Source organism: Daldinia childiae (genome assembly GCF_008694065.1).
Source record: "Daldinia childiae strain JS-1345 chromosome Unknown Scaffold3, whole genome shotgun sequence".
In the NCBI taxonomy this organism is placed as follows: Eukaryota; Fungi; Ascomycota; class Sordariomycetes; order Xylariales; family Hypoxylaceae; genus Daldinia; species Daldinia childiae.
In genome coordinates, this window is record NW_022984644.1 from 2887523 (window position 1) to 2913287 (window position 25765).

At 45.4% G+C, this 25765-nt stretch overlaps 6 protein-coding genes across 7 annotated transcripts; 3 read left to right on the top strand and 3 right to left on the bottom strand.

Moving 5' to 3' along the window:
* Window positions 1-2321: 2321 nt before the first annotated feature.
* Window positions 2322-4575, bottom strand: GL218_03500 (Phenylalanine ammonia-lyase; the record flags this gene model as incomplete). The annotated part of the gene is made up of 4 exons (XM_033580063.1): window positions 2322-3623; window positions 3685-4235; window positions 4287-4393; window positions 4445-4575. The coding sequence occupies 4 exons, from the start codon at window positions 4573-4575 to the stop codon at window positions 2322-2324; spliced, it is 2091 nt and encodes a 696-aa protein (XP_033437179.1).
* Window positions 4576-7722: 3147 nt separating this feature from the next.
* On the top strand, window positions 7723-9380 carry GL218_03501 (Isotrichodermin C-15 hydroxylase; the record flags this gene model as incomplete). The annotated part of the gene is made up of 4 exons (XM_033580064.1): window positions 7723-7779; window positions 7842-8945; window positions 8998-9164; window positions 9224-9380. 4 exons carry the CDS (start codon window positions 7723-7725, stop codon window positions 9378-9380), a joined length of 1485 nt encoding a protein of 494 aa, XP_033437180.1.
* Window positions 9381-12644: 3264 nt separating this feature from the next.
* Window positions 12645-14270, top strand: GL218_03502 (uncharacterized protein; the record flags this gene model as incomplete). Of its 2 annotated transcripts, none has more annotated exons than XM_033580066.1 (3): window positions 12645-13133; window positions 13205-13876; window positions 13944-14270. In XM_033580066.1, 3 exons carry the CDS (start codon window positions 12645-12647, stop codon window positions 14268-14270), a joined length of 1488 nt encoding a protein of 495 aa, XP_033437181.1. The 2 variants fall into 2 exon arrangements, with proteins under 2 accessions (XP_033437181.1, XP_033437182.1); XM_033580065.1 differs by having other exon boundaries at window positions 13065-13133.
* A 1284-nt stretch (window positions 14271-15554) lies between these two features.
* Window positions 15555-17062, top strand: GL218_03503 (3-hydroxyphenylacetate 6-hydroxylase; the record flags this gene model as incomplete). The annotated part of the gene is made up of 4 exons (XM_033580067.1): window positions 15555-15779; window positions 15835-15971; window positions 16025-16671; window positions 16728-17062. 4 exons carry the CDS (start codon window positions 15555-15557, stop codon window positions 17060-17062), a joined length of 1344 nt encoding a protein of 447 aa, XP_033437183.1.
* A 182-nt stretch (window positions 17063-17244) lies between these two features.
* GL218_03504 (Peroxisomal catalase) lies at window positions 17245-19054 on the bottom strand (the record flags this gene model as incomplete). Its single annotated transcript, XM_033580068.1, has 4 exons — window positions 17245-17348; window positions 17426-18400; window positions 18509-18584; window positions 18641-19054. 4 exons carry the CDS (start codon window positions 19052-19054, stop codon window positions 17245-17247), a joined length of 1569 nt encoding a protein of 522 aa, XP_033437184.1.
* A 1649-nt stretch (window positions 19055-20703) lies between these two features.
* GL218_03505 (Transcriptional regulator CRZ1) lies at window positions 20704-22901 on the bottom strand (the record flags this gene model as incomplete). Its single annotated transcript, XM_033580069.1, has 2 exons — window positions 20704-21689; window positions 21740-22901. 2 exons carry the CDS (start codon window positions 22899-22901, stop codon window positions 20704-20706), a joined length of 2148 nt encoding a protein of 715 aa, XP_033437185.1.
* Window positions 22902-25765: the final 2864 nt, after the last annotated feature.

Sequence of the window (25765 nt, forward strand, 5' to 3'; positions counted from 1 at the left end):
TATTGAAGCCCCACCGGCAGCAGCTGAGATGGAAATTTCACCACCCGCGCTTATGGAAATGGGTCTGATTAGGGCGATAAGAGAAAACTAATATCACTTATATCCTCCAGCCTATTCGTTGGTTGTTTGCCTTAACACCATCTCGGCCATAGGCAAGCCAATCACGTTACAGAATTGCTAGAATGCTTCTCGAGCATGAGTTGGCGGTGTGATGGGACAAGCACCGAAGCATTTGATATCGTCATAATACATTTCGGTATCTACACATACTTACATATACATATGTATTCCGTCATGTATATATAGCGTGATGTGGCGATCTAGAATTGGATCTTTGTGAACTAGAGTCTGACGCACGTAACAGCCCATGACCCATTATCCCCCATCCGCGAAATCGAAATCTCGCAGGGAGAGCCAAGTTTGGTAGCCTATCGGCCCAACATGTCAGTAGCCACATTTACTACTTTCGGCTTCTAGCAGCATCCTCTCAATTCCCAGACCTAGTTGCTTGTTTGACAGATTTTTTGGACTTTTTTTTTTTTTTTTTCTTTTCGTTTTTTTAAAAGCCGTCATCTGCAAGCCTTGTTGATGCCATGGCTTGGAATGCCCTACCTCTCTATATCATGATTGGGCTTAAGCCATGCCGTCGATGCCACGTCGGCAAGACGTTCCTTCAGCATTGTTCCCCAACGTATTACAGCGAAAAGTCCGTTGCATGACTCTAAAATGCAACAGCCTTACCAATCATGGGTGCCGTACTCGGGAGATTTTCATCCTTTCGCAAAGAGGCGTGGTGATACAAATCCAGACATCTAACTAAAATAAGCCATGTATACAGAAGCAGAACACACGTAAGCGTTTAAAAGATACGATTGGTCTATGCTGAGACATGTCATGTTCCCAGCCATCGGCAGCTCGTCCGGACGTTGCGTGCGAACGGAAATATCTGTATCCATCGTCCACAGTTTCGTTTGCTTTATGCTCCCCCCGTCTACCTGTACTACCGGCTAAGTAAGTGCCAAGGTTCGGCAAAGGAGATCCCCCGCTAGATTGAGAATGATTGTATGTACGGTATGCACAACACTCAGGAAGTGCCTTTCTAGGATTTAAGATCCTCACCGATAGCCTCTCAATACTTACCGAAGGAAGCTGCGCAGTCGGGCTCGAAAATTCATGGCCAGGTCTTGGCATTTAACCTCTTTAAATAATCGACGACTATAAAAACAAACTGAATGGTAAAATGAGCATGATAAAAATATAAAATTTATCTTGAACGATAGTAAAAGCCAGAGAATTAGATTATATATTTTTCTTATTTTTCATAACCAGATTGATATTTATTTTGGACTATAATACGTGGTATTGAATTTGGAGTAAAATATTAAGATCCGGCATGAAAGGAGAACAAGAGACGTGGGGGGGCGCCGAAATCCCTGGAACGCATCATAGTGTGCCTATGAGGTAGGTATGTAAGAGAACACTACTTCGCGAACCAAATCGTTCGACTATGACGCCAGTCTCTCTGCGGAATATTCTCTTGGAAACACCTCCACTGCTTATAATTGGGAATCGGCGTAAGATGTGCACTAGGCATTCGGAGTCTAGTGATCATTTTTCCAGCAGTATGTATTCCCGTAGTTTCGTATCAGTTTCATCAAAAGGGTCAATCGATTGATGATGGAGTTAACAAGTTAGGACCGTTACCTTGGTTCGTGCTTTATCTGGGGCTACTAGGATCAACGATCCCCTGTCTTGGCTTGATATGGCAGGGGTAAGGATCCGTACATACTACAGGGACCAGGACCAGGGACATTCGGTTCCTCGCTTAGCCGCAGTCCCTGATAAACATTAGGATAAGGATTAGTTAGGTACACATTATATCGCACACTTGCCTCATTCAATCCAGTAGCAATACACGAGCTTCTAATCACTTACTTTGGGACCTAATCAAGCAATAACCCGTCTCCGCTATTCCCTACCAAGGTCGGCCACACCACTACTCCATCCAAGACATGTGTTATAATACTACTCACGAAAAGACATGAAAAGGGATAAAAAAAAGGTTGTGATGATCAACGCGGTTGAATAATATAACGACTCTATAAACTAAATGCTACGACGGTATTTATAGACTTGGCAAGATACCTACAAGGAAAGAAGCTATTTAGACATAATACATCGCAATGAACACAATTCTCGCTCACACCAAGCCATCGCGTCCTGCCGCTTATCTTTCTGAAGTTGCTAAAGCGATGTGGTTATCGGCCCCTCGAGCGAATGAGTAATCGTGCACGACAGGACAGCTATGCTCAAGTTTTACTTCAGATCTTCCCGTTGGTACCGCTAGTGTGCCCGTTTACGTGACCATTAGTCTCGTTCACTAGGCCTTTCGCAGCCAGTTCTATCAGAGGGCCGTACAGAGAGCCATCCTTGATAGCATCATGGACAATAGAGATCCACCCCCCGATAGTCTTCTTAGGTCGTCCGTCCAGCTCGTCGGCCTGGATAGTGGGGTGCTCGGCAAAGCCCTGGTGGAACGGCACACCGAGCTTCTGACGGACGTATTGGTATAAAACCTTGGCGCCCTTCCCGAGGACCTCAGGAGTGTGCGGTTTAGCACGGAAGGCGTCAGAGGTCTTTTCCCATACGGCATAGATGGCCTTAGCAGCCTGCTCTTTCCATTGAACTACGTCTGTAACGGACCCCTTGATGTGTTGGACAACGATTGGCACAGCTGTGCTCACAAGAGATTTGCAACGATCGGGGAGATCTTTTTTGCCCGAAGACGACCAGGAAGGGTATACATGAGCCGCCAGTGCTTTTTGGAGAACTTCCAGCTCATCGGTCGATAGGCTATCAGAAAAGAATTCAGTAGTGACAGACGCGAGTGTCTCAGTAGCCTTCTGCACAAAGAGCTTGTGTAGCGCTCTGAGGTCTACTGCCTGGCAGCTAGCATACAAATGAGCCGCGGCCATCAGTGTTAAGATTTCCGTAGCTTGTGCGCTCATGCGTGCCGATGCCAGTGCCATCGAGTTGACAGACTGATTATGCATCTCGGCCGCCTGGACGAAAGGGCTCATTGGACTAGCGAAGTAAGACAGCTCAGCCATGTAGGACGCCATATTAATCTCGACACCCTTCATCGTAAATGACAAGCTAGGGTTATCCGAGGCAAGGTTAGCTGGGAGACCTCCGCTAAGCGCCGGATCTACCAGCTCGGTCAGTTGCGAGAAGAGCATCCTGCCAAACATTTGCAGTGACAGCCGCACTTTCTCCATAGCCGACGTCACGGACGCTGCCTGGAAGTTAGCGCCGTAGTGAACATCGCCATTCGACACGTCGACCAGTGGGTTGTCACAAGTAGAGTTGAGCTCAATGCTGATCTGCCGATCTGCAAGAAGTAAGTCTTCTACCTGTGGACCGATCCATTGCGGAGCACTTCGTACGGAATAACGATCCTGTGCCAGATCCTCAGAACCGCGGTCCTTTGGTCGGAGAACATCCCGCGCAAGGGCCGAACCGCTCATGAAGTAGTAAATGTTACGGGCAACCTCGATTTGGCCCGGATGCGGCCGCGTCTTAGCAATAAACTGGTTAAAGCTCTCTCTGCTCCCATTAAGTGCCTATATTTTCCACCAGTTAACTACTGGTGCTATTATGATAATCTCACAAATCTCAACTTACCTCTACCGCCATGCCAGTAAGCGCCTGTGTAAGCAATGCCAGACGATGTGCGTCTGTAATAACCATGGCAGCAAGCGCTGCTGATGACGATGTTCCGTTGACTAAGCCAAGACCCTCCTTCGGGCCAAGCTTCACTGGCTGTAATCCAGCCTCCTTCAACGCTTGCGGCGCGGGAATAACTTTGCCGTTCCTTTCAATAAGGATGTCTGGGTTTCCCTCTATAGTGCCAGCGATATAGGATAGGGGCATTAGATCGCCAGAGCTCGAAACAGAACCGCGTAATGGAATCATAGGATTCAAGTTGTGCTTGACCAAGGCTACTATGGACTCGAGGACCGGGAGCGTCACCGCAGAGTGACCCCTGAGGTTACTGTTGCATCTGACGGCGATGGCTCCGCGGACCCAGGACGAGGGCATGGAGTGGCCTGGGACAGAGCCGTCGGTAGATCTTGACATAATACCAGACTGGGTAAGCTGCATCAAAGATGATTGCAATGCTACAACTTGGTCAGTACGGCTATCCGCGCTACCTCCGAATCCCGTATTGACGCCTATTAGCTAGTCAGTGGTTGATGCCAACAAAGCAACCCGAATTTACATACCGTAAACATGCCACCCTTTTGAAAGGTAGTGGTATAAGACATCCACGCTGTCTTGGATGCTGCTTATAACATCCGGGTCTTTTGTGATCTCGGGTATACATCCGTGTCTAATATCTCATCAGTAAAATGATACATTCTACGATAGCATGAAAACATACAGGGCCGTAGCGACAACATCCGAGATATGGAGATTTTGGCCATCTAGGACATAGCTGCCGGCTTTGATGCGCTCCTGTAGGTGGTCCCATGCCTCGCAGACCTTGGCGAGATGAATACTTTGGTTCCCCATTGCGAATACGGCGAGCGATTTTATACGGCGAGCGGTTTTAAAGAGATGTCTAGGTTATCAACCTGAAGATGCTCGGCTGGAGAGCAGAAAGTAGAGGAACTGGGAAGAAATATATATAGATAGATGTTCACAAAAAGAATAAGCGCTTAGGTAGCTAACAAAGGTAGGAGCAAGTTAGTTTATGATATACTCTTTGAGGTAGTACCTGCTTCCTTCACTATACCTAACTTATCTAGTAAATGGGTTTTTTTTTTCGATTTTCTTTGAGAGCGGTGATTCGCCTCGGTTTAAGTAGTAAGGAGCCGCCTCGGGATGGAAGGAAGAATAGTAACACAACGTCTCCTGCATCTAAATGAATACCTCTTAATCACTGTAAACACTGTGTGTAGTTACAATGGGTGGTTACTTCTTTGAGGTTTAAGTTTCATATTGGACCCTTTAAAGGTTGTTTGCGAATGCTTGGTGACATCCATAGCCTATCATGTCGTTACACAACCTATTGCTTACAAGGTACATACACATACTCATATGCCTCATGATATGACATGTACCTACCTTTTACTAACACGCCTAGATATACACGGAATAAACTAGCGGTATAGCTATCTGATTACATACATGAGTCTTACATGTAGGTCATGAATTTAACAGCTGGTTTTTACATCTACGTTGATTGTAGGCTTTTTGTGCTACCCTCTAAGATATGATATTGCATTAGTCCTGTAGTAAAAGAAACTGCATACCTATCGATATAGAGGGTGGAGTACAATAATGCTATCGCCGAAGGGAGCCATTATGCCTTCAACTAAAAGCTGGGCGCTTTCAAGTCAAGTGGCGCATGTAGTCTTTGCGAGCAGACCTTGGCGAGATAATCAACAACAAGCTTGTAAGCGCGACTAAAAGTGGAGAATCCCGATAATCAGGGTCCTAAGTTCGAAACGGCTTTTCTCTCAAGAGAACTGCATACCTAATCTAACCAACCTAATCTTGAAAGATATCACTTGTATGGTTTTACTGCTACTTTGAGAATACAGGCGGATTATCCGAAAGGTAAATTATAGAAAGAACACTACAAAGACTAGAACCTTACCAATAGGATTCCACAGAAATATGAAAGGAGGCTCCAGGAACAAAGCAATGCACATGGAAAAAAAACGAGGCGAGAAACATGTGCTAACTAAAGTGCCCATTATTTAAGGTATCCAAGCACGAGTTTGCCAACTCGTGCTTTATATAATCTCCTTTCATTATATGTTTACGTCTACTAATGAGAAAATTTAGCATTAACGGATTTGGGGAAAGAGGTATCTTAGGTACCTAGGTAGTTAAGGGAGAGATATAACAGAAAGGCAATTAAGCTTAATTGGCTAGGCTAAAGTAACACTCTTTTGTGTCTCCTTTTAGCTGTAACTGGGAAGGAAACCACCACCTGGGGGTTTCCGGGTTTGCAGTAACAACCCCATTCTAACTTAATCTCTATCTTCCCAATGAATTTTTTATTGTAGATCATAAACTAAATATACTCTACAGGTTTGAACTTCTATCAACTAGACAAGATGGTTTCCCAATAGACACATAAGACTAGGACCTAGGTAGCGATCTCAGCTGGGCAATGCAATACCGAAATGGCAAATTTCAGTCGAGATATCTGCTAGGAAGAATAGCTGAGCTATGAGGGAGATATAGATGATAAATTTTGGCTAGCGATACTTGCATCATCGCCAAGCTATAGGCTCCAGAGTGCGCTTGGTGGCTTACGGCTACCTATCTTCAGCCATATTGCTATCGTAGCTAAGATTCTTTACTACCTGACTAAAAATTATGTCATGTCATATACAAGGTAAGATTAGTCATCTATTACGTTAGGCAGCTGTTAAATATTTAAGTTTGTGTAACAGTATGTTGTTTTAAAGGCTATAAGTTAGAGCTATAGACGCTTGATTGATTAAGTAATATAAAGAACCTACCTAAATATAGAAAATCTTCAATTAGTAGGGCTAGATCTGTGGGTTTGTGATAGGTTGTAATTTTCTGGCTAGTTAAATCCTAATCGGAGATCGTTACACACTATGTATACATATTTCTATGGGGATTAAAGTGTAGTCGTATTCAATCGGCTTTGTTGCCGATTGTATCATGTATCATAAAATATTATTAGATTAACGACTAACCAAACCAAAACCAGAGAATGAATAGGTATCCTAGGAATATCTGCGTAGGACTACATAGATCATCTCCGTGGCTTAGCATCGGGATTCGGGACATATGAAACGCTACAACTAGGGGATGAAAGTTTTATAATATTACATTACTAATCTAAATATATGGCTGTACGGATTATCGGCAGATCCAATCAGGATCTACATAGATAAATAACCCTAATGACTGACTGCCCGTAGGAAGGTGAAATCGGATAAAAGCATGTGTAAGATTTCGACCATTCAGAAGCGGGGCATATAATCTTTACTAATACAACATCTTTTTACATCACACATTCATTATGACCCTAGTAAATGTTATATCACCGGTAGATCGTTGAAATAAGCATAATTATATGCGTCAGCCCGAGAAACTGACTGAGAGTGATTGGAGGATCTCCATTTCGGCATCGTAATCGTCAAAACCCTTAATCCCGTTTACACGTAAGGATATCATGCTTTGTGCATGGAAACTTCATTCTCCGATGTAAATAAGAATAAAACTATGCACGGAACAGGCCCGGATTTATACTTCAAGTTATTGAGGTTGCATCGAATTCGGACGGTCGGAGACATAAGCGACTGGAATTCATCCGTTCGACCCCTGAATATGACCTCACGATCGTGGAGATGGAAGGGTTGTATGCAAGAGGGAAGAGGGAAGAGGGGGGACATTGGCCGAGTGGGTTTAAGATACATCCGTCCAATGCATATCTGCATCGTGTAAATCCGACCATCCGTCAACCCACCGAACCCACTATAGTCGAGGAGGTTGGCAGTCGAGTCTTCGTCGTCAATGCGCCCTAAATCATAGCCACGAGAGTCCGACGCTGGCTCCGACACGGGTTTCTAAACTCGTATAAGTTAGAACATGTTCCTGTCACTTGGGACAGCGACAGTTTGTTAAAACTCCAAAGTTCTTTACCGCGTCTACGGCATACTCTGCAAAATGGCGCCTCTAGGTCTGGAGAGTCCACTCAACTTTGTGTTTATAGGCTGTGCACTAGTGAGTCCGCTTCCCTACCAACTTTAGAAATATAAGAATGGTATAACTAACTAGACTGAAAGGTGATTGCTAGTGTTTTGGGCAAGGCTTTTTACAATGTCTTCCTGCACCCTTTACGATCTTTTCCTGGTCCATTCTTATGGAAACTTACACCTTTATTCAAATATATACGCTTGTACCGGGGTGATTTGCCCATGTATATGAAAGAGTTACACGTTAAATATGGACCGATTGTGCGAGTATCCCCGCACGAGCTAGCATTCAGCGACCCCCAAGCTTGGAAGGATATCTACGGTCATCGCCACAATGGCGCGCTGGAGTTACCTAAGTACGACGGCTTTTACCGGGCTGTCGACAACGTTCCTCGAGGTATCATTCACGCTCTGCGAGACGAACACAGCTTCTTGCGACGTCAATTGTCCCACGGATTCTCAGAGCGGTCAATGCAGCTCCAAGAGCCCATTATCGGATCATACGTAGATCTGTTGATTCACCGACTGCAAGAACGATGTGGTGATGGCTCGAACCCCTTGAATATGCGCGAGTGGCTAAATTGGACCACTTTCGACGTTATTGGAGACCTCGGTTTTGGTTCCTCGTTTGGTTGCCTCGATAAGAGCGACTATCATCCATGGGTCAAACTCGTGGCCAACTCAGTGCTACAGTCTGCTTTTTTGTCCGCTCTGTCTGACATGGGGCTTAAGCCTGCAGTACGGATGATCCTGCGACTCAAGAAACTTGCGATTACAGACAACCAGGCATTAGTTCGGGAGAAGCTGAAGCAGAGGATAGAGTCTGGCATCGAGAGGCCAGATTTCATTGAGGGTCTCATAAAGCAGAAGGACGAGGGAAAACTCGAATTTATGCAAATAGCCACCAACGCAAATACTCTCATCATAGCCGGAAGTGAAACAACAGCGACTCTTCTAAGCGGTGCCATCTACCTACTTACGACCAACCCGGATAAGCTCGAAAGGCTCACCCGGGAAGTACGTTCTTCTTTTAATAATGACGACGAAATCACTTTAACTTCCGTCGGAAAATTGACGTACATGCTGGCCTGTCTTAACGAGTCCCTCCGACGGTACCCCCCTGTGCCAACTGGAATGCCGCGACAATCGCCTGAGGGCGGTGCTACTATCATGGGGAAATATGTCCCAGAGGGCGTGAGTATCCCTTGGCCAGTTATTCTTGTGGGATGGGACTAACAGTTTATAGACTGTCGTAGCTGTCTGGCAATATGCCGTTAACCATGATCCGAATCATTGGACCGAGCCCTATTCTTTTGCTCCAGAGCGGTTTATGGGCGATCCGAAGTACAAAGGTGATAAACTTGATGCGATGCAACCATTTAGTGTAGGGCCGCGGAACTGCATTGGTCGCAAGTATGTCTCCCGTTCTCTTGTCATTTACTTTGAGAATTATGTTCTAACACTGGAAAAAGTTTGGCTTACGCCGAAATGCGCCTCATCTTGGCCAGGATAATTTACAACTTCGATATGAGCATTGCTGAAGATAGCCGGAATTGGATCAATCAGTTTGCTTACACCTTATGGGATAAGCCGGCGTTGAATATTCACATGAAGCCTGTTGCTAGATGAGATTAATAATCGGGGAACTTCTGTAGAAGATGCATAAGGTACCTAGGCTTTCTCCAGGGCGATTACTCGCTCATGAGTAAATTTGTGGAATTTTAACAACCAACTAAAAGGTAGCTTTGATTAGATGGGTTCCTGATGGATATCAATACCAAATTTGCTAAGACTAGAAAAGCTGAATAGTTCTTTAGGAAGCTCGTAGGTGTTATAGAGTAGTATCAACTTTGTATCACTTCCCTCGTGGGGGTGTTTTTCTAGGAGGCTTGGATTTTGTACTAAAGAGTTTATCTAAATCTCGTCAAAACTCTACTGTAGCTAAAAATGTGTGAATTTCTAGTATATATTTTAACAATCTCGTCATTATATCGCTTTTATACCCCTGAAATTATATTTCCATTCACTATTTATTTCTAACCTACCTGTGTGATTATAAGTGGAAGTCATCTCATGAAGACGAGTTGAGGTAGTGATTCTTCGTATTCGTGTACCTATACGGCATACCGATATTCAGGACGAGCTTCCATCCCAGGTGCGCTGGGAAGCTCACCGGAGTCAAGTTTTTTATTCAAGCCAGCATAGTGCTGTCGCATCACCAAGGCCGTAACGACGAAGACACCTTGAGTACTGCCAACAGTAATTAATGCAGGTCGGTAGACAGGTGCATCCTCGGTTCGGTAAACCAACGAGGAAATAATCCCAGCCAAATTCATAGCCATGTAGTTGAGGCCAAGTGATACAGCACGTCCTGTAGTGGTCGGTGTGTTGGATGATAGCCACGCTGGGACGAGGTTACTTGGAATAAAAGTAGCAAAAGTAATGAGGTATGTCAAGAAGTAGCCGACTTGCGGTTTATGTACCAAGTCTAATGTACCGAGAAGGATCCAAGCCACTAGGGAAATAACTGTTGTGCCACAAGCAAATGCCGCTCGTTGCTGATACCGATCAGAGAGCCAACATATTGTTACTTGGAAGACTGATGCTGTTAGATTGGGCCCAACGGTATAGAGGTTAGCGGTAGTGGCTTCGCTAGTGAGCCTTTTTATCATTGTCTAATGTAGTTATCTTATTAGTCTTCCAATGTATCAAGTAGTGAAGGTAAATTCGAGCTTACCGGTAAGAAATTTGAGCTACTAGCAACGCCGACCCCATACATCAAGGCCATGAACGCAAAAGCCCAGGTTGGCCAATGCTTGAGCTGCCTCTTCGCTTCATCCCAATGGAATTCCGTATCATGATCTTGCGAGTCCTGCTTAAGGCGGCGCTTAGCAAGCCTAGCTTCTTCCTCTGTATACCATCGGGACTTTTCAGGACTTTGAGGGGCAAAGATGTAGAGGTAGATTGCCACTAGAATAGTAATTGAACCTTCGATGAGAAACAAATATTGCCAACCCTTATCCCAGCAATTGATGTTAGATTTCGTCAGCATATAGGTTTATGGGCAACTTACATGTAATTTGCCCTTCCACTGGAATACGCTCCATGAAATCAACCCAGAAACAGCTCCCTAAATACTTTTAAGCTAGGTGAATTTCATACATTAGGTACACATTATCACCTACTGCAATGAATCCCATCTGGCCAATCCAAGACACACGGAATGCCATCTCTTTCCGCGTGTAGAATAAAGATAGGTAGTAAACTTCGCAAGGTTTATCTAGGCCTTTTTGTTAGTATGAGGATGAGAAATATCAATAAAGAGGAGATTTGAGGAGAGTTCGAAGGCCATTTAATGGTCGAAAATTTTGATGATTTCTGATTAGGGGCTATAGGAAGAATTATTAAGAATGAATGCTTGTTAAACGTACTAAAATATCGATTAATACTTAATACTCAACAATAAGGTAATTTCGTACTTACCAAGCTGCTTCAATGGCACCCATTATAATCCTCGTCGCCATAATACCAGCAAAATCTTTGGTGGCGGCAGCGCCCATTGTGCAAGCTCCCCATGCTAGGATAGTAAATGGGATCACTCGAGCAGAGTTGTACTTCTTTGCGAGTATCGACCAGGGAATGTTAAAAATAGCGTAGGGGACATAGAATAAAACGAGTAGTAGGGAGAATTGATTGCCCACAAGACCCAGATCCTTTTCCAGGCCATCGGTCTTCGCGTTTCCAAGATTAGCACGATCAAGAGTATGGGTGAAGTATGCAAGAGCTTTGACAGTTAGCCACACTATAACTGAATACGAGAAATTACCCGCAAGTGAGTCTCACATAAGCCCGGCATCATTAATAGGTCTGTTTTCCTCACAAGTCGCTTCTCTGCTGCGGTATCATTTTCAAGTAACCTATCGTCACTCACAGTCACGGAATCATGCTGCTTTTCCTCTCTATCGCTATTCGCCATGGCTAGTTGGTAAATAATTGGTTAATATCATATATGGTAGATGGAATAGATAATATACTGTAAAATGCTCAAGAAATAAATACACGGTAGCAACTTAAGACTGTCGAGCTTTATATCATATCATATCATATCATATAAATGGTTATTATATGAGTTTCTTGCGATATCTTTTCGATCTATGCTTTAGACTCCGGTCGTCCTGATTGCGTGATACCCAACTACTCATACCCCCCTGCGATGAATAATAAGCCCTCGAACATTGGCAGTAAATCTTTATTCAACTTAGAGCCATCCGAGCTACAGTAGCCGAGATGCACATCGGTAAGCTTAATCCCCGTAGTCTACTCGAATCGGCCCTATCTCCCGACATTCGGAGCTGGGACCCCGAAGGCATGAGGTATATAAAACCCGTGCCTCATCCATCAGGCACGGGTTTTCAAACCTTAAGAAACACCGCAAAGGCAGCATTTCTTCGTCAATAGAGCCCCGCTTATCTCCATGGACGACTCTTCCTCTAGCTTGGAGCCAAGTTTATCCCCCACATAGACATGCCGGCCGGATCATGATGTGATACAAGGGTAGCATTGCGTTACGAGGTTCCAGAGATTTTAGAGGTTGACGATAAGACTATCTTTCACATGCTCGTTTGGGTCTGTCATCGCGATAGCGATGTACTTAGACAACTCGAATAGCTCGCTGGTCGGAAAGCCATATTTGATCATTAGGCTCGGATGCGTGGACTTAGACTATAAACTATTAGGATTCAAATTGCCGAGGAGACCGACATCGCAAATATCGAAAGAGAAGCTGGACGAGAACGTCAAAGATGTCGGGTATTATTGAGATGTTGAATTTCCCATTACACTCAGGGGTCTGCCCGCGCGTCTTACAGGCGAATCACCCAACACATCAAACCAATGGCTAGCATGACATCACGTACTGAGTTACCTCTAGGAGAGGATGCACCGTTTCAAACCGCGGGTAGAACAGACTCTGCAAACCTAGACGGCAATTCACTTATTGTTCATTCTCAAGTTTCCCAATATAGTTGGTTGACACGTTGGCGGAGCACGATAATCGTAACGAGTCTCGCGATTCTCATTGCCCCTTTTACGTCCCTAGGCAGTTGGTTGTCACTGGCAGAATCTCCTATTGACCCAACCGACTATGCCCTGCGGACAAAGCATATACTAAAGACGACACCGCTAATTGATGGTCACAATGACTTTCCATGGCTCCTCCGTGTTGAATTACACAACCGTATTTATGATGGGAAGTTTGATCCAAAACAGCGTTTACTTGGCCACACAGACATTGGTCGAATGAGACAAGGGATGATGGGAGGTCAATTCTGGAGCGTACACGTCAAATGCGACGCGGCGCAGAAACATTTTGAGGATCCATCTGTAAGGTTCTCTTTTCTAGTGCATAATACGAGTCGGATTCGTAGATTCTAATATGTGTATGCGACGATTAGTGGATAGTGCGGGATACCCTTGAACAGATCGATGTGGCCAAGCGCTTTATCGCGGAGTCCCCAGAGGTCTTCACTTACTGTGAAAATCCTTCATGTGTTCGTGTTGCATTTCGGAATGGTCGTATTGCTAGTATGTTGGGTATCGAGGGCGGTCATCAACTTGGAGGCTCCATTGCTGCCGTTCGCCAGGCGTACGACCTCGGCGTTCGGTATATCACAACTACGCACAACTGTGATAATGCATGGGCAACATCTGCTTCGACTGTCGCTCGTGGGGGCCTTGATAAAGGACTTACGCCACTTGGCGCCGCCTATGTTCGGGAGATGAATCGTCTAGGTATGATGATTGATCTCTCGCACGTTTCTCATCAGACTATGCGAGACGTTTTATCTATCACTAAAACACCCGTGATATTCTCCCACTCGGGAGCATATTCAGTAACCCCTCATCTACGCAATGTACCCGACGATGTTCTTCGCAACGTTCGCCGAAATGGGGGAATTGTGATGGCTGTATTTGTGAATCGTTTCTTAAATATGCGGGATTCGGGGGCAGTTACAATACACGACGTGGTAGATCACATATGGCATCTCGCTCAAACTGCCGGTTGGGAGCACGTTGGAATTGGGTCCGATTTTAGCGGAACCCCTTTTACCCCTAATGGTCTTGAGGTAAGTGGCTACATTAGAGGCTTTACACATCCTATACTTGGAATAAGAGGTACTTACTAGTTTCTAGGACGTTTCTAAATACCCTGATCTAATCGAGCTTATAATAGCTCGTGGGGCTACTGACGATCAAGTCAAACTTGTAGTAGGAGAAAATATACTACGCGTATGGGAGTCGATTGAGCGTAGAGCTCGAGAGATTCGGGCCAAAGGTGAAAACCCCGTCGAGGAGGAATGGGAAGGTCGAAAGTGGCACAAGGGCTACAAGAACTCGCCTTACATGTACCAGGAAACTCGAGAGAGGGCAGCACAAGAGGATTGGGGCCACCCCGATCAGTTTAATGTTGGTAAGTCCGGACAACATGGCACTGTAGTTAAGGACGAAAAAGACCTTTAACAAACCTCAAGATTTGAGTATATTACTGCCTATAAGAATTAAAGGGGCTGAGGTCCACCATGTGACTGTAATATTGAACTGGGTGTTAGTAGTAACTAAAAGGGTCGAATAATGTTTCTCAAAAAGAAAAAGGAAACATCTCCCCAACTAGTTACTTTTATTTGTATTGCTGTCTTGGATTTCAACCATCTATCTACCTCAGGCACTTACTATACTCACCTATAACTTGGGCTTGCCAAGGATTCGTCAAAGCTATCTTAATGCTCTAAGTATAGCTTATTATTTTTATATTTACGCATTTTCGCTTCTAGCCAGGGCAGAAATCATAGTCCACAAGTCGTCAATGATCCACTATATCACGCAATCCTCAGACTGGACCATCTTCATCAGAAGCTATACTATTGTGCCAGGACAAGGGGGTGTCTTTCGGCTACTAGGACCCGAAATGTTCACAGGGTCTTGTCCGATACCAACCGCTCGGAACTCCGAGTACTGAATTAAGATAGTTGACGGCTTAGTGGCCGATTTACCTCCGAATTATTTATGGATTCATGAGTGAGTTGGTAAGTTGTGATTATCAAGCGTACATTGTATATTACTAGCAGAGAAATCATAGCATATGATATCCTAGTACTTATCCCCGTTGCGGAATATAGTTACATTATAATATCTAGACAGCTATTGGCTAGTTAATCATTGCCCTATGGTACATATCTATGCGGGGCCCTTGCGTAAACTGAACCTGCCCTCGAAGAGACGCTTTCTCTATAAGATGATATTATTTCAGCGTATTTTAGAGCAGTAGCTCTCTGCCTGTATTTCGTCGGTGGGAGTCTTAGAAAACCTCAGTAGCCTTAGTAGCTAAAATGGCTGGCTTGTTTGCTTTATTAGACGATCTCATAATATTTGATATCTCTCTCCTCGGTTTTCTAGCAAAGCTACTACTCTTCGTACCAACTCTATTATTCTTTATCTATATTGTCCTCAATGAGATCGTACGACTACAAGGACGAATTCCTGGCTTACCAGGACCATGGGGTTACCCTTTATTAGGGAGTCTTCCTTCTTTACGTGGCACAGCTACATCGGATGAGTATAAAATAGTATGTAATATAAGAGTACCGATGGCTTAAATACCCTATATGCTACAATCGCACTCTAGAATAAATATATTCGCTCCTACCTCCCTGTATCATCTTTTATACCATGTAGACGATTCACTAACACCTATCATAACAGTGGGCTAAGCAGTATGGAGACGTATTCCAAGTGCCATTAGGCAATATGACAGCCGTAGTGGTGAACAGTACAGCAGCTGCCCGTGCGCTTTTCATCGGACAACGGGAGGCGACAAACTCGCGTCCTGTATTCTACGTTTTACACAAGAAAGTGCAGCAGGGAGGGCCCGTAACAAGCATCGGTACTAGTCCTTGGGATGACAGCTGTAAACGCCGACGTAAAGTTTCCGCCACAGCCCTGAATAAAACTAGCACAGAGAGTTATCTTCCTGTATGTGTTTCATGCAACAGAGTCTGAATTTCTCACCTAATCTCACGCGCGGCAGATATTAGACCTCGAGTCAAGAGCGTTGACAGGAGATATCTTATCCAGCTGTAAGGGCGGCGATGTATCCGTCGACGTGCTTGACTTGACGCGAAAATTCGCATTAAATCTTAGCTTAACGCTGGCTTATGGAACGCGGTAAGTACTATTTCTCACCATGGAAGAATACTAACTAATCGAAATATGGAAAGTGTCGAGGACGTGAAAGATTTGCACAGAGACCTAGTTATCTCCGAGATCATCTATATCGAGGAAGAGATATCAAAATTTCGAAATCCTACTAGCAACTACTCCAATTACATCCCCCTTCTTCGACCGCTCAATACTATTGCAGGGTGGATAGGACTACAGAAGGGTTCACATATGGCAGACGTGGGGAAACGGCGGTACGCTTATCACCGCGTCTTACAAGAGAAATTGAAGAGAGATATCGCGGACGGCGTTGATCGTCCTTGTATTCAAGGAAACGTTCTGAAGGATCCAGAGAGTAAAGGTCTCACCGAGGGCGAGCTACTCAGTATCGGACTTAGCATGCTCGCGGGGGCTGATACTACTAAACGATCGCTAATGTGGGCTATCCTGCTCCTCGCGCACCGCCCGGACATTCAGGAGAAGGCCTACAAGGAGATTACGGAGACAGACGCTCATTTACTTGAATCACCACATGTTGCGCATTCTAGGGTTGAATACGTAGAGGCCTTTACGAAGGAAATCGGTCGCTATTTCGTAGTCCAGCGTCTTGCGTTACCGAAAGCCACATACTCGCACGTCCAGTGGAAAGGCGCAGTCATTCCTCCTGATACGCTATTGTTTCTAAATTCCTGGGCATGCACGCGAGGTGAGGAGTTGATCCTAATTAATAGTATGCGGTCAACTAATGACTTGTGCGCTTAGATCCGTCCGTATTCTCGGATCCCGATATATTTGAGCCAGAGCGTTGGATGGACGGCGACCAGACAGCAAATAGACACCAGTATGCTTTTGGTATTGGAGGTCGAATGTGTATAGCAAGCCATGTTGCCACCAAGGCCCTCTATGCCGTGTTCCTCCATCTCATCGCACACTTCCAAATCCTACCAGCGGAGGACACGATGGACCCCATTGTTGCAGATCCTATAGAGGGCCTACTCACCCGGGAAAATCCCATCGCGGGACCGAAGGCTAGGACAGTGCGATTTATACCACGGAATATCAACGCAACTCGACGGATGTTATCCTCGGAGTCTTAGGAGGTAATAGTGTACATTAAGTATGAAGATGGATCCTAAGTAGAGTGTATGTAGGTGAGATAGTTCTAGTATAAAAAAAGCCTCTACCAATTAGAGATCTATATACCCCAGCATTTTAATATTCCATGTCGTAAAGTAAGAAGGTAAGTCAGGTAGGTAGGCATCTAATAGAATATCATATCTTAGTGCCATGTCGGCGTATGGAGGCTCTCCTTGCCCTTGATAGTGGCCTCCGTTGCGCTCTCCACCAATTGTCCAAGCCTTTCATCAACTCTCCTGAACATCGCTGCACGGGTCTCAGTCAGCCATATTGTGTTTAGATTTCGGAGATATTAAATAAAAATCTGAATAAGAGTAACGTACCATAGGCTTCCTCTCTGATCCACTGTGTCTGCACGGCGCTGAGGTGAGCAGACAAATTGTCTACGAATCGCTGCTGGGCACCCTCCTGCTTACCCATTAAATTCCACAGCGCTGTTGACTGCTCGAAGTCTTTCTCCGTTACCTCCGAGGAGAACACCACAGGCATTCCGCTTTCAGGGAGTGGTCGATCGAGTCTACTTGCATCTCCTTTCGGAGTATTTCCGTCTACCCCGTCTCGATTATTGTTCCTAGGGCGAAGGAACTTAACCGGCTTTAGTTTCGTTCCCACATAATTAGGATCGCCTCCGTAATTAGAGGTAAAGTTCATAGAGCCGTCCCTCTCAATCGGGCAGTAGACTTCACTCTTTGATGCGTTGGTAGGTAGGAACTGATAGTTTGCTCCGAGTCGGTAGCGAGCGGCGTCGGGGTAGGCGAACATACGAGCCTGCAGCATTGGGTCTGGACTTGGCTCGATGCCTGCAACCATATTACTCGGGCTGAACGCAGCCTGCTCAATCTCCGCAAACCAGTTCGACGGGTTTTTATCAAGCACCATACGGCCAACCTTGCGTCGCGGGTATTTACCAAGCGGCCAGGTCTTCGTCATGTCGAAAATGTCCACAGGCGCATCTCCAATATCTTCCGAGCGTATGACTTGTACGTACATGTCCCACGAGGGGAAGTTACCCGACATGATTGAATCTTGGAGATCTATAAGATGTCTATCAGGCTCGGACCCGGCTACCTTAGCTCCCTCCTCGTCGGTGAAGTAATGAATCCCCTGGTTTGTTAGAAAGTGAATTCGGACGTAACAGTACGTGCCGTCAGATTTGGTGAACGTGTACGTGTTTCCACTATAGGCATTCACATGTCGTGTTGATGATGGAAGACCTCGATCCCCAAATACGAACATCAGGGCATGGATACTCTCCTGGTTGTTGATGTGGAAATCCCAGAACATGTCCGAGCTGGCGACTATATACTCTGTTAGCAACCATTCACTCATTCACGGAATAAAGGCTTCTAATTTTATAACAAATAGTTATACTGGGGCTATTATTTATAAATTGAGGCTTGACTTACCATTAGTCCTAGGATCTCGTTTGTGACTGCGGTTCAACGATGGGAACTTCGTAGGGTCTCGAACAAAGAAAACTGGCTATATCCACCTTGTTAGTACACTCAGGCAATCAGCTCAGGCGAGTAATGCCATACCTGGTTGTTGAACACAAAGTCTTGGTTTCCCTGCGCCGTCTTGAACTTCATAGCGAATCCTCGAAAGTCTCGCACGGTATCTGCAGATCCTCGCTCGGGGGCAACAGTAGAAATCCGGGCAAGGACATCTGTCTTCTTACCGATACCGGTTAAGAAGTCGGCATCAGTAAGATCAGATATATCATCTGTAACCTCGAAATACCCTCTGGCCCCGCCAGCTTTAGCATGTACACTCCTCTCCGGGATTCTCTCCCGAGAGAAATGCGCCAGGTTTTCGATTAGCTGAGTTGATGTAAGCAGAACAAATCCGCCACCGCTGCTGGTGCGTATCTGAGTCGATGTGTCATTCTTCGCAAGAGGTTGACCCTCTGCTAGGGTATAGTATGGGGTTTCTGGAATTGTTTCCGATGCCATTATGAATTTTGTATAACTCTTGTGAGTTTTGAATTCAAGGTAACGAGGTCGACGAGTCTGTTTAAGTACTAGACAATAAGAGTACTTGATGTAAAAACACACTTTAGGTTTTGTGATTCTAATGATGTGTGTTATGTAGCTCCTGAGTTGCTGAAGATGCTCTCCTCTAGAAGTCAATCGTCTTGTCTTATACTTTTCCTAAGGCCTTCGGTCTACCGCGGAGATAGTACTTATCACGACCGTATTGTATAGGAGATACGCATTCCATACTTACAAGCTTACTCTCACGGGTACAGCAAATTTTAGTAAATCTCATTCAGATGTAATATCCATCCCGAAGTCCGAATCATCGTCAACTTGGTGTCGCGTACCCCTGTTCGGTGTTCCTCGGGCTTCGCTCGGAAAATAGGTGCAAGAGTATAAGCTAAGCGTAGAGTCCCTTAGAGCTATCGACTATATCTCGGCATGTCCAGCATTTAACTATTTCGACTGCTGTATATTATATTTATGAAGGACGTTTATACCTTAATAAACTATTATATGTTATTCATTCTCTCGATGAAATCATCAATCTTAAACCCTAGTTTTCCACGGCGTTATTCAAGTACTTAGTGCTCGAAATTGAGCCGGCTTAATCCGCATACTACACCAAAATTTCCGTATTACAGAATAGATGTATATCCAGATGTTAGACCCTGAATTAGACATGTATTAATCTTACGCCAAGAGGAAAGGGCGGCGTGTGTGGGTAACTACTCCGAGGACCGGGATTCCGAACTAAAAGCTCCGTACTGTTCCGTTCGGCGGATTTCATTAGAAGTGGGGCACCAATCCTCCCGGCATACCGGTCCATAGAGTTCCCTGGGCGGACTGGACTGAACTTTTATTTCCACGTAATGCACGTAGTTTTTGAGGTTAATATTTACTGGAAATAGGTAACTTAGTTCCCCGATTCCTTTTCCTGTGGTAAGCTACAAAGCAATAGTAGATGTTGGTAATTACGGTTGGCCTTTAGCTTTCGTAGCAAATGAGTCACTGGAGGCTTATATTAGATATATGAAGTATACTTAGGTATGTAATAACTTCTGATGTTTGCGCCCATCCATCTTCATCATAGGTTAGAATAAACTTGCACTACCACCGCCCAGTTGCGTCTGTGCTGTTCCTAGATGTAGCCGCTCCTGCGTGGCAAAATTCCATAAAGCTATTAATAGGGCTTATTAATAATTGCTTCAATTTCATATTGCGAATTAATTGAGAGAACCCTGCCTTACCTATAGCCAGAGATCTATTCCTCAGGAAGGATAAAGCACATTCGTTCTATTCCCCCCATTGTGATAAATGATTAGTTGTATATAATCACGTCTACTACGAATTTAACGGTCACTATCTAGGTGAAGTTGAAATCTTTCAACCAAAGATTTGTAGCTGAAGTCAAAAGACATAGTTCAATATTGGTATCTATCATGCCGTCTAAGAGGAGTAAAAGCCTCGAATAGAAAGTGGTTGTCGTCATTTAAACCATCCCGCTAAGCGCCAGAGTCCATACAGCCGTTTATGCTCGCGGAAACTCCAATTCCAATAGAAATTAATATTGATCGCTTCCGGAAGTCCTGAGGCAATATCAATTAAACAAATGATAAAGATTACTAGCGGCCACCATAGTCACTAGCATAACCAATCTGCTCGCCGAAGTTTTGTTGCAGACCGCCCTCTCCGAAACCGGTACCAGGACCACTTACGTAGCCCGTATCATCACCATCATCGTAATCTGAGGCATCAAAGCTTGAGCGACCACTAAGCTCATCTTCTACGTTATTCATATCACCCGGTTGACCCCAGTTCATCTGTGCTAGTGCTGGGTACTGTGCTAATAAGGCCGCAGGTAAGGCATAGTTACCCGTCTCTATACCAGGATAAACGTTAGGGTCCATGACCGGTTGTTGTTGAGCCATGTTTTGCGCTATGCTCTGCATTCGTTGTTCCTGCCACAGCCGTTGTCTCTCAAGCATTTCTTCGTCTAGCAACGGCTTGATACATATGCGGCCTGCTTCTGATCGGAAATGGCGACCCAGCGCATCCGCTCGGGCGAACCGCCTTCCACAGCCCCATTGGCCCCCGGCTTTGAGATCACCTTTGCAGACAAATTTCTTTTCGCCTGAATGAAGTCCCTCGTGACGTTTACGGTCGTGTTGTCTAGCGAATGCCTTTCCACAAACCGTGCATACGAAGGGTCTTTCGTCAGTGTGGGTACGCAGATGGGATCGTAAATTGTATGCTCGGGTAAACCGCTTGGGGCAAAGGGTACATTGAAAAGTGGCAGGATGTTTCTGGATCCGCTTCGTTCCTCCATTATCTTGAGCGGCTTGGTATTCCGGGTCTGCTAGGCGGAGCGCTATCACATTATTGGGGACCGCAGACATAGATTGACGCCTTCTAGAGACAGCATTGGCGCTACCTGACCGGTCACCAGGCGAAAGTGAACGAGTTGAGGACTCGGACCCGGAGCGACTACGGTTAGCCAAATCGGCGCCTAGGTGTGGCGACAGACTTCCAGGGGTATTGGGTCGTGAGAGGACAGCCCCTCCGCTATTATAGGGGTCCGTAACCGCTCGCGGGCGGGATCGTGGGCGACCTGTATGTTTAATTAGAATATAAATTCTTAACGTTATAAGTAGGACTCACCCCTATCTGGTGGAGTTAGAGACTGCGCATCCATCGGCGGCTTCGGGGGCTCGAAGCTATTTTGTCGCGAATTAGGCGCAAAGTCGATATTTATAGACGGTGGAGCCATAGGCTGAGTTATTAACGGGTCTATTGGCGCTTCTTGACACAAGGAAGGAAACTCTTCTGAGGTTTGAACGGGGTAACCCATAGGATATCCCGTATTTAACATGATGTTCTGACCTTGCTGGCCAGCGTCAGGCATCCGTTGAGGGAGTATTCGAGGGGAGATAGCCGGACTATGCGATGGGCTACGACTATTTGGGTTGGGCCCTGTTATGCTAAAGTTACCTAACCCAACAACCCCATCATAAAAGTCTTGCGGTCGCTGCATGGGCGAGTGGCCGTGCTCTGGGTGTTCGAAGCTATCGTGGCCTGTTAAATTCGGCGATGGGGCAGCTGACGATGCGTCCGAGTATTCTGACGGTGTCCTTCGGTGTCCTTGAAACTGCGGTTGATTCCAATCCAACTGACCGGGCATAAAAGCCGCCTCGGGACCTAATGACGCATGTCTTGAATGGCCAGGCGAAGGAAACTGATGTTGGTTGAAAGATGGAGACTGGTGTGCCGAACCTGGCTCTGGCTTTAGAAGATGCGGCGGAGTAGGCGAGTGGTGTGTCTGTGGGGACGTCATGCTCGTTAGATCGTTCGGGTCGAGAGATTGCGCATGTGTCTGGGACAAGTCGCCAAACAGAGGTGTACCAAACTGGTCACCTTGGGTAGATTGGGGGAATAGTGAGAAATCGCCGCTGCTGTTGAAATCTGGACCCAGGAGACTCTGGGAGAATGTGGGTTGGGATTGCGAGGGGAGAGATTGGGAGTAGTCTTGGTTGAGCCCGAAGGATGTCGGATCGGCAATACCCCGATGATCGAAGGTCTGCGACTGTGATGTATTCAAAAACTGGTTGCTATCGTTGTTGCTAGGGTAAGTGTTGAAGTCGGAAGTGAACTGGGGGCTCGCTGATGAGGGGTCTATGGCAATGCCGAGGCCGATCGATGATTCCGGGGACTGATATGGATGAGGCGAAGGAGAATGACTATTTCTTATATGAGGCTGTTGGTTTCCGGCAGACGGTGAACGGCCGCGAGCCAACCCTGCAGGTTGAACAGCTTGTTGATCCATAGCGCGTAAGTTGTTTCTGTCTTTAGAAACCCCAAGTCTGGCAAGGTTGAATGCACTCGACCGCGAGTCTGCCTCACAGCGTGGCGCAGCGCGGATGCGTTTGAAGGGGGCTGTGTTAGGCGAGTCTGACCCGTTCCAAATGCCGTTTTTGACGTACGATGTGGACCGAAAGGGACTCTTCTTTTAGTTTAGACTGTTTAAGAAGATATTGTAAATGTGGGCGACACGATCCAGTCTGATATTATGAAGTCTTTGTTGAATTTGGTGCTGTACTGTGCAGTACAGTAGTATTTTTTTTATACCTCTGTCGAGGGTGAACAAAGACACACTGCAGGAACAGATGGGGGGTAATGCGCCCGAGTTGCTTAGCTGGCTGGCTGCAAATCGCAATGTTTCGCTATGAGATCTGCGACTGTGATACCCTAGCTTGGCACTTCCTCTCCGAATAGCCAGGCAAGCCAGGGGGACAGAAGAGTCGCTATCTCGGGGTACGTGACGTGTCGCGCAGAATAGAAAACGCTCTTGTTGTTATACGGCGTATGAGGCAGTGTAAGTGACCGATAATAACAACAAGTCTACTACCTTAGAACGAGCCAAGTGCCTAAAGCGATTGATGCAATATGTTGGTGCCCCAAGCTATCCTGTCCAAATTATTTGCCGTTAATCGCCGTTGGTTCGTATCTTAAAATAATCCCTTCGAGAGACCTCCAAACCGATTCGACTACGGGACGGATGCTCTAGTGCCTAGTGCTAGGTCGGTGCTGCTATCGTAAAATGATAACGATAATCACGACGTGGAAGAGGCCTCCTTTTTGGTGTTGCGATACTTTGACTAGGTGCTGACCGCGATAATTCTAGGACTACTCAAATTCGATAGGTTGGATTGTTGGAGTCTTGGAGTCTTTGGGGTCTATTACAATAAGTTAGCCGGTTTGATTTTAAGGGACGACGACCGGCGCTGGCTAATAGAGGTTGGACTTAGAGTAGTAAGTGATGACAGGAAGTAATTGAAGTAAGTTAATAACTTTGAAGGAGCGCAAGGTGTAAGTAATAAGTCACACTTTCACTCGGTCGCAAGATGGTAAGGTATTCTAGCGGGCAGCACCAATCTCCCATTATCACCCCGCCCTATCGCCCCACCTGCCTTAAGATGCTATATCACCGGCGAATTCGTAGGTAAATACAGGTATATTTAGGTACCTTCTTGGGCACATAATAAGGTTCTTTGGTATGTTATATCTACTCAAGTACCCAACTTATACGTTTGTATAAATGCGCAATCCCTTTATAACATAACATAACATAACATAATGTAGGAACTAAACTTGAAAATAGATGATATAGATATTAATCTACAGAGTAAGATCAGTAAGAGCTTGCAAAGATAATTCGAACAAGAGGAAAAGAAACGAAGTAATATCTCCGAAACTATTCGGGCACCTATACTAGAGGCTAGCATTGGAATAAGATGTACTAATTAGGCCGTAAGAAAATAGCACTTGGGATGCACCTACCTCATACATAAAGAGGTAGTTGTGCTCAACTACATAACACGTGCAACGCTCTGCTGCTGTTTTTAATCGTTTGGGGTCCACTCCCCTGACCTTAGGGCTGGCCTAGTATTTGTTTAGTAAAGCAACATCAGACGAGGAGGTACCTAAGTACCTAATGTAGTATCGCTAACAATATCCGCCTCGGATTTGCTTCCATACATGTACATTTCACATATCCCAGTACTAATACAGGGTACCAATATAGATATCCCCTAGCCTGATCAAGACAAGATGGCCTTTATATATTTACACGGCGTCGTTTATTATCCCATAGCCCACCTCGAATTGTTGGCTGTTCAAGTCAGGCTATCCGATACGAATGGATATGAATGGGTAGAAGGTGTGCATTCGCAAGTACATAGACGAGTAAACGAGGTCATATTGGCTCCGCCAATCGACCTGCATCGTTGCCAATCTAATTATTAGGCAACCATATTTCTCGAAGGGACCTCCCTTTTTCGAGGCGGTGAACGGGGATCTTCTTGTTTCCAATTGTCTTGACAGAAGAAGACATTGGGTACCGATCTAGATATCGATCAGTTTCATTCGCTTTTATTCCAGGAGACGTCACCCCCTGACGGAATCCTTTTATGGTGACCTCTTACCGTCTTGGCAGAAGCGCCTACTATGAGGTATGTATGTATGTATTCAGCCCTGAGCTGCTTGGTGTAATCCGTAAAGTTCGAGGGCATTGTCTCGAATCAAGTTAAGAAGCCGGCTTGGTGCGCCATATATATTATTGTATACATACACATACCAAAAGCAATTTTACCCTTTTTACACTACCTGTCAGCCCTATCACATATCTATTTGATAGACACCTCTTAATATATATTGTCGACCATTGAGAAGCCATCTCTTCCCGCCCAGTGGAAGATCATGGCTGTGACGCCACAAGGCACTAAGATGCTTCGCCGTCCTCGTATGCCGCGTTCCCGAACCATTCTGGAAGACGTACATTCATTTGGTGATCCACCTCTCCGCAAATACAGATCTCATTTTACACGAAACGTCATCGCTCTGCTTACTATGAAACATAACTGCTGGTGCCATAGTTAATGTTGATACGAAACATCTAGCCAAGCACCGAATTCCGCACATTCGCATAGATATTGTATACCTATGTAGACGTTCGTCTTATTTTTAGATACCGCATAAATTTACCTACCTAGTCATTACGCATTAACGTAGAAGTACTCTTGGCAACTATCCCAAATAGTGAGGAGATACTACCGATAATAGACAATATGAAGATCCCAGAGACCCAAACGATGCATAACGTCAGCAATTCATATGTCGTCCCCCAAAAAG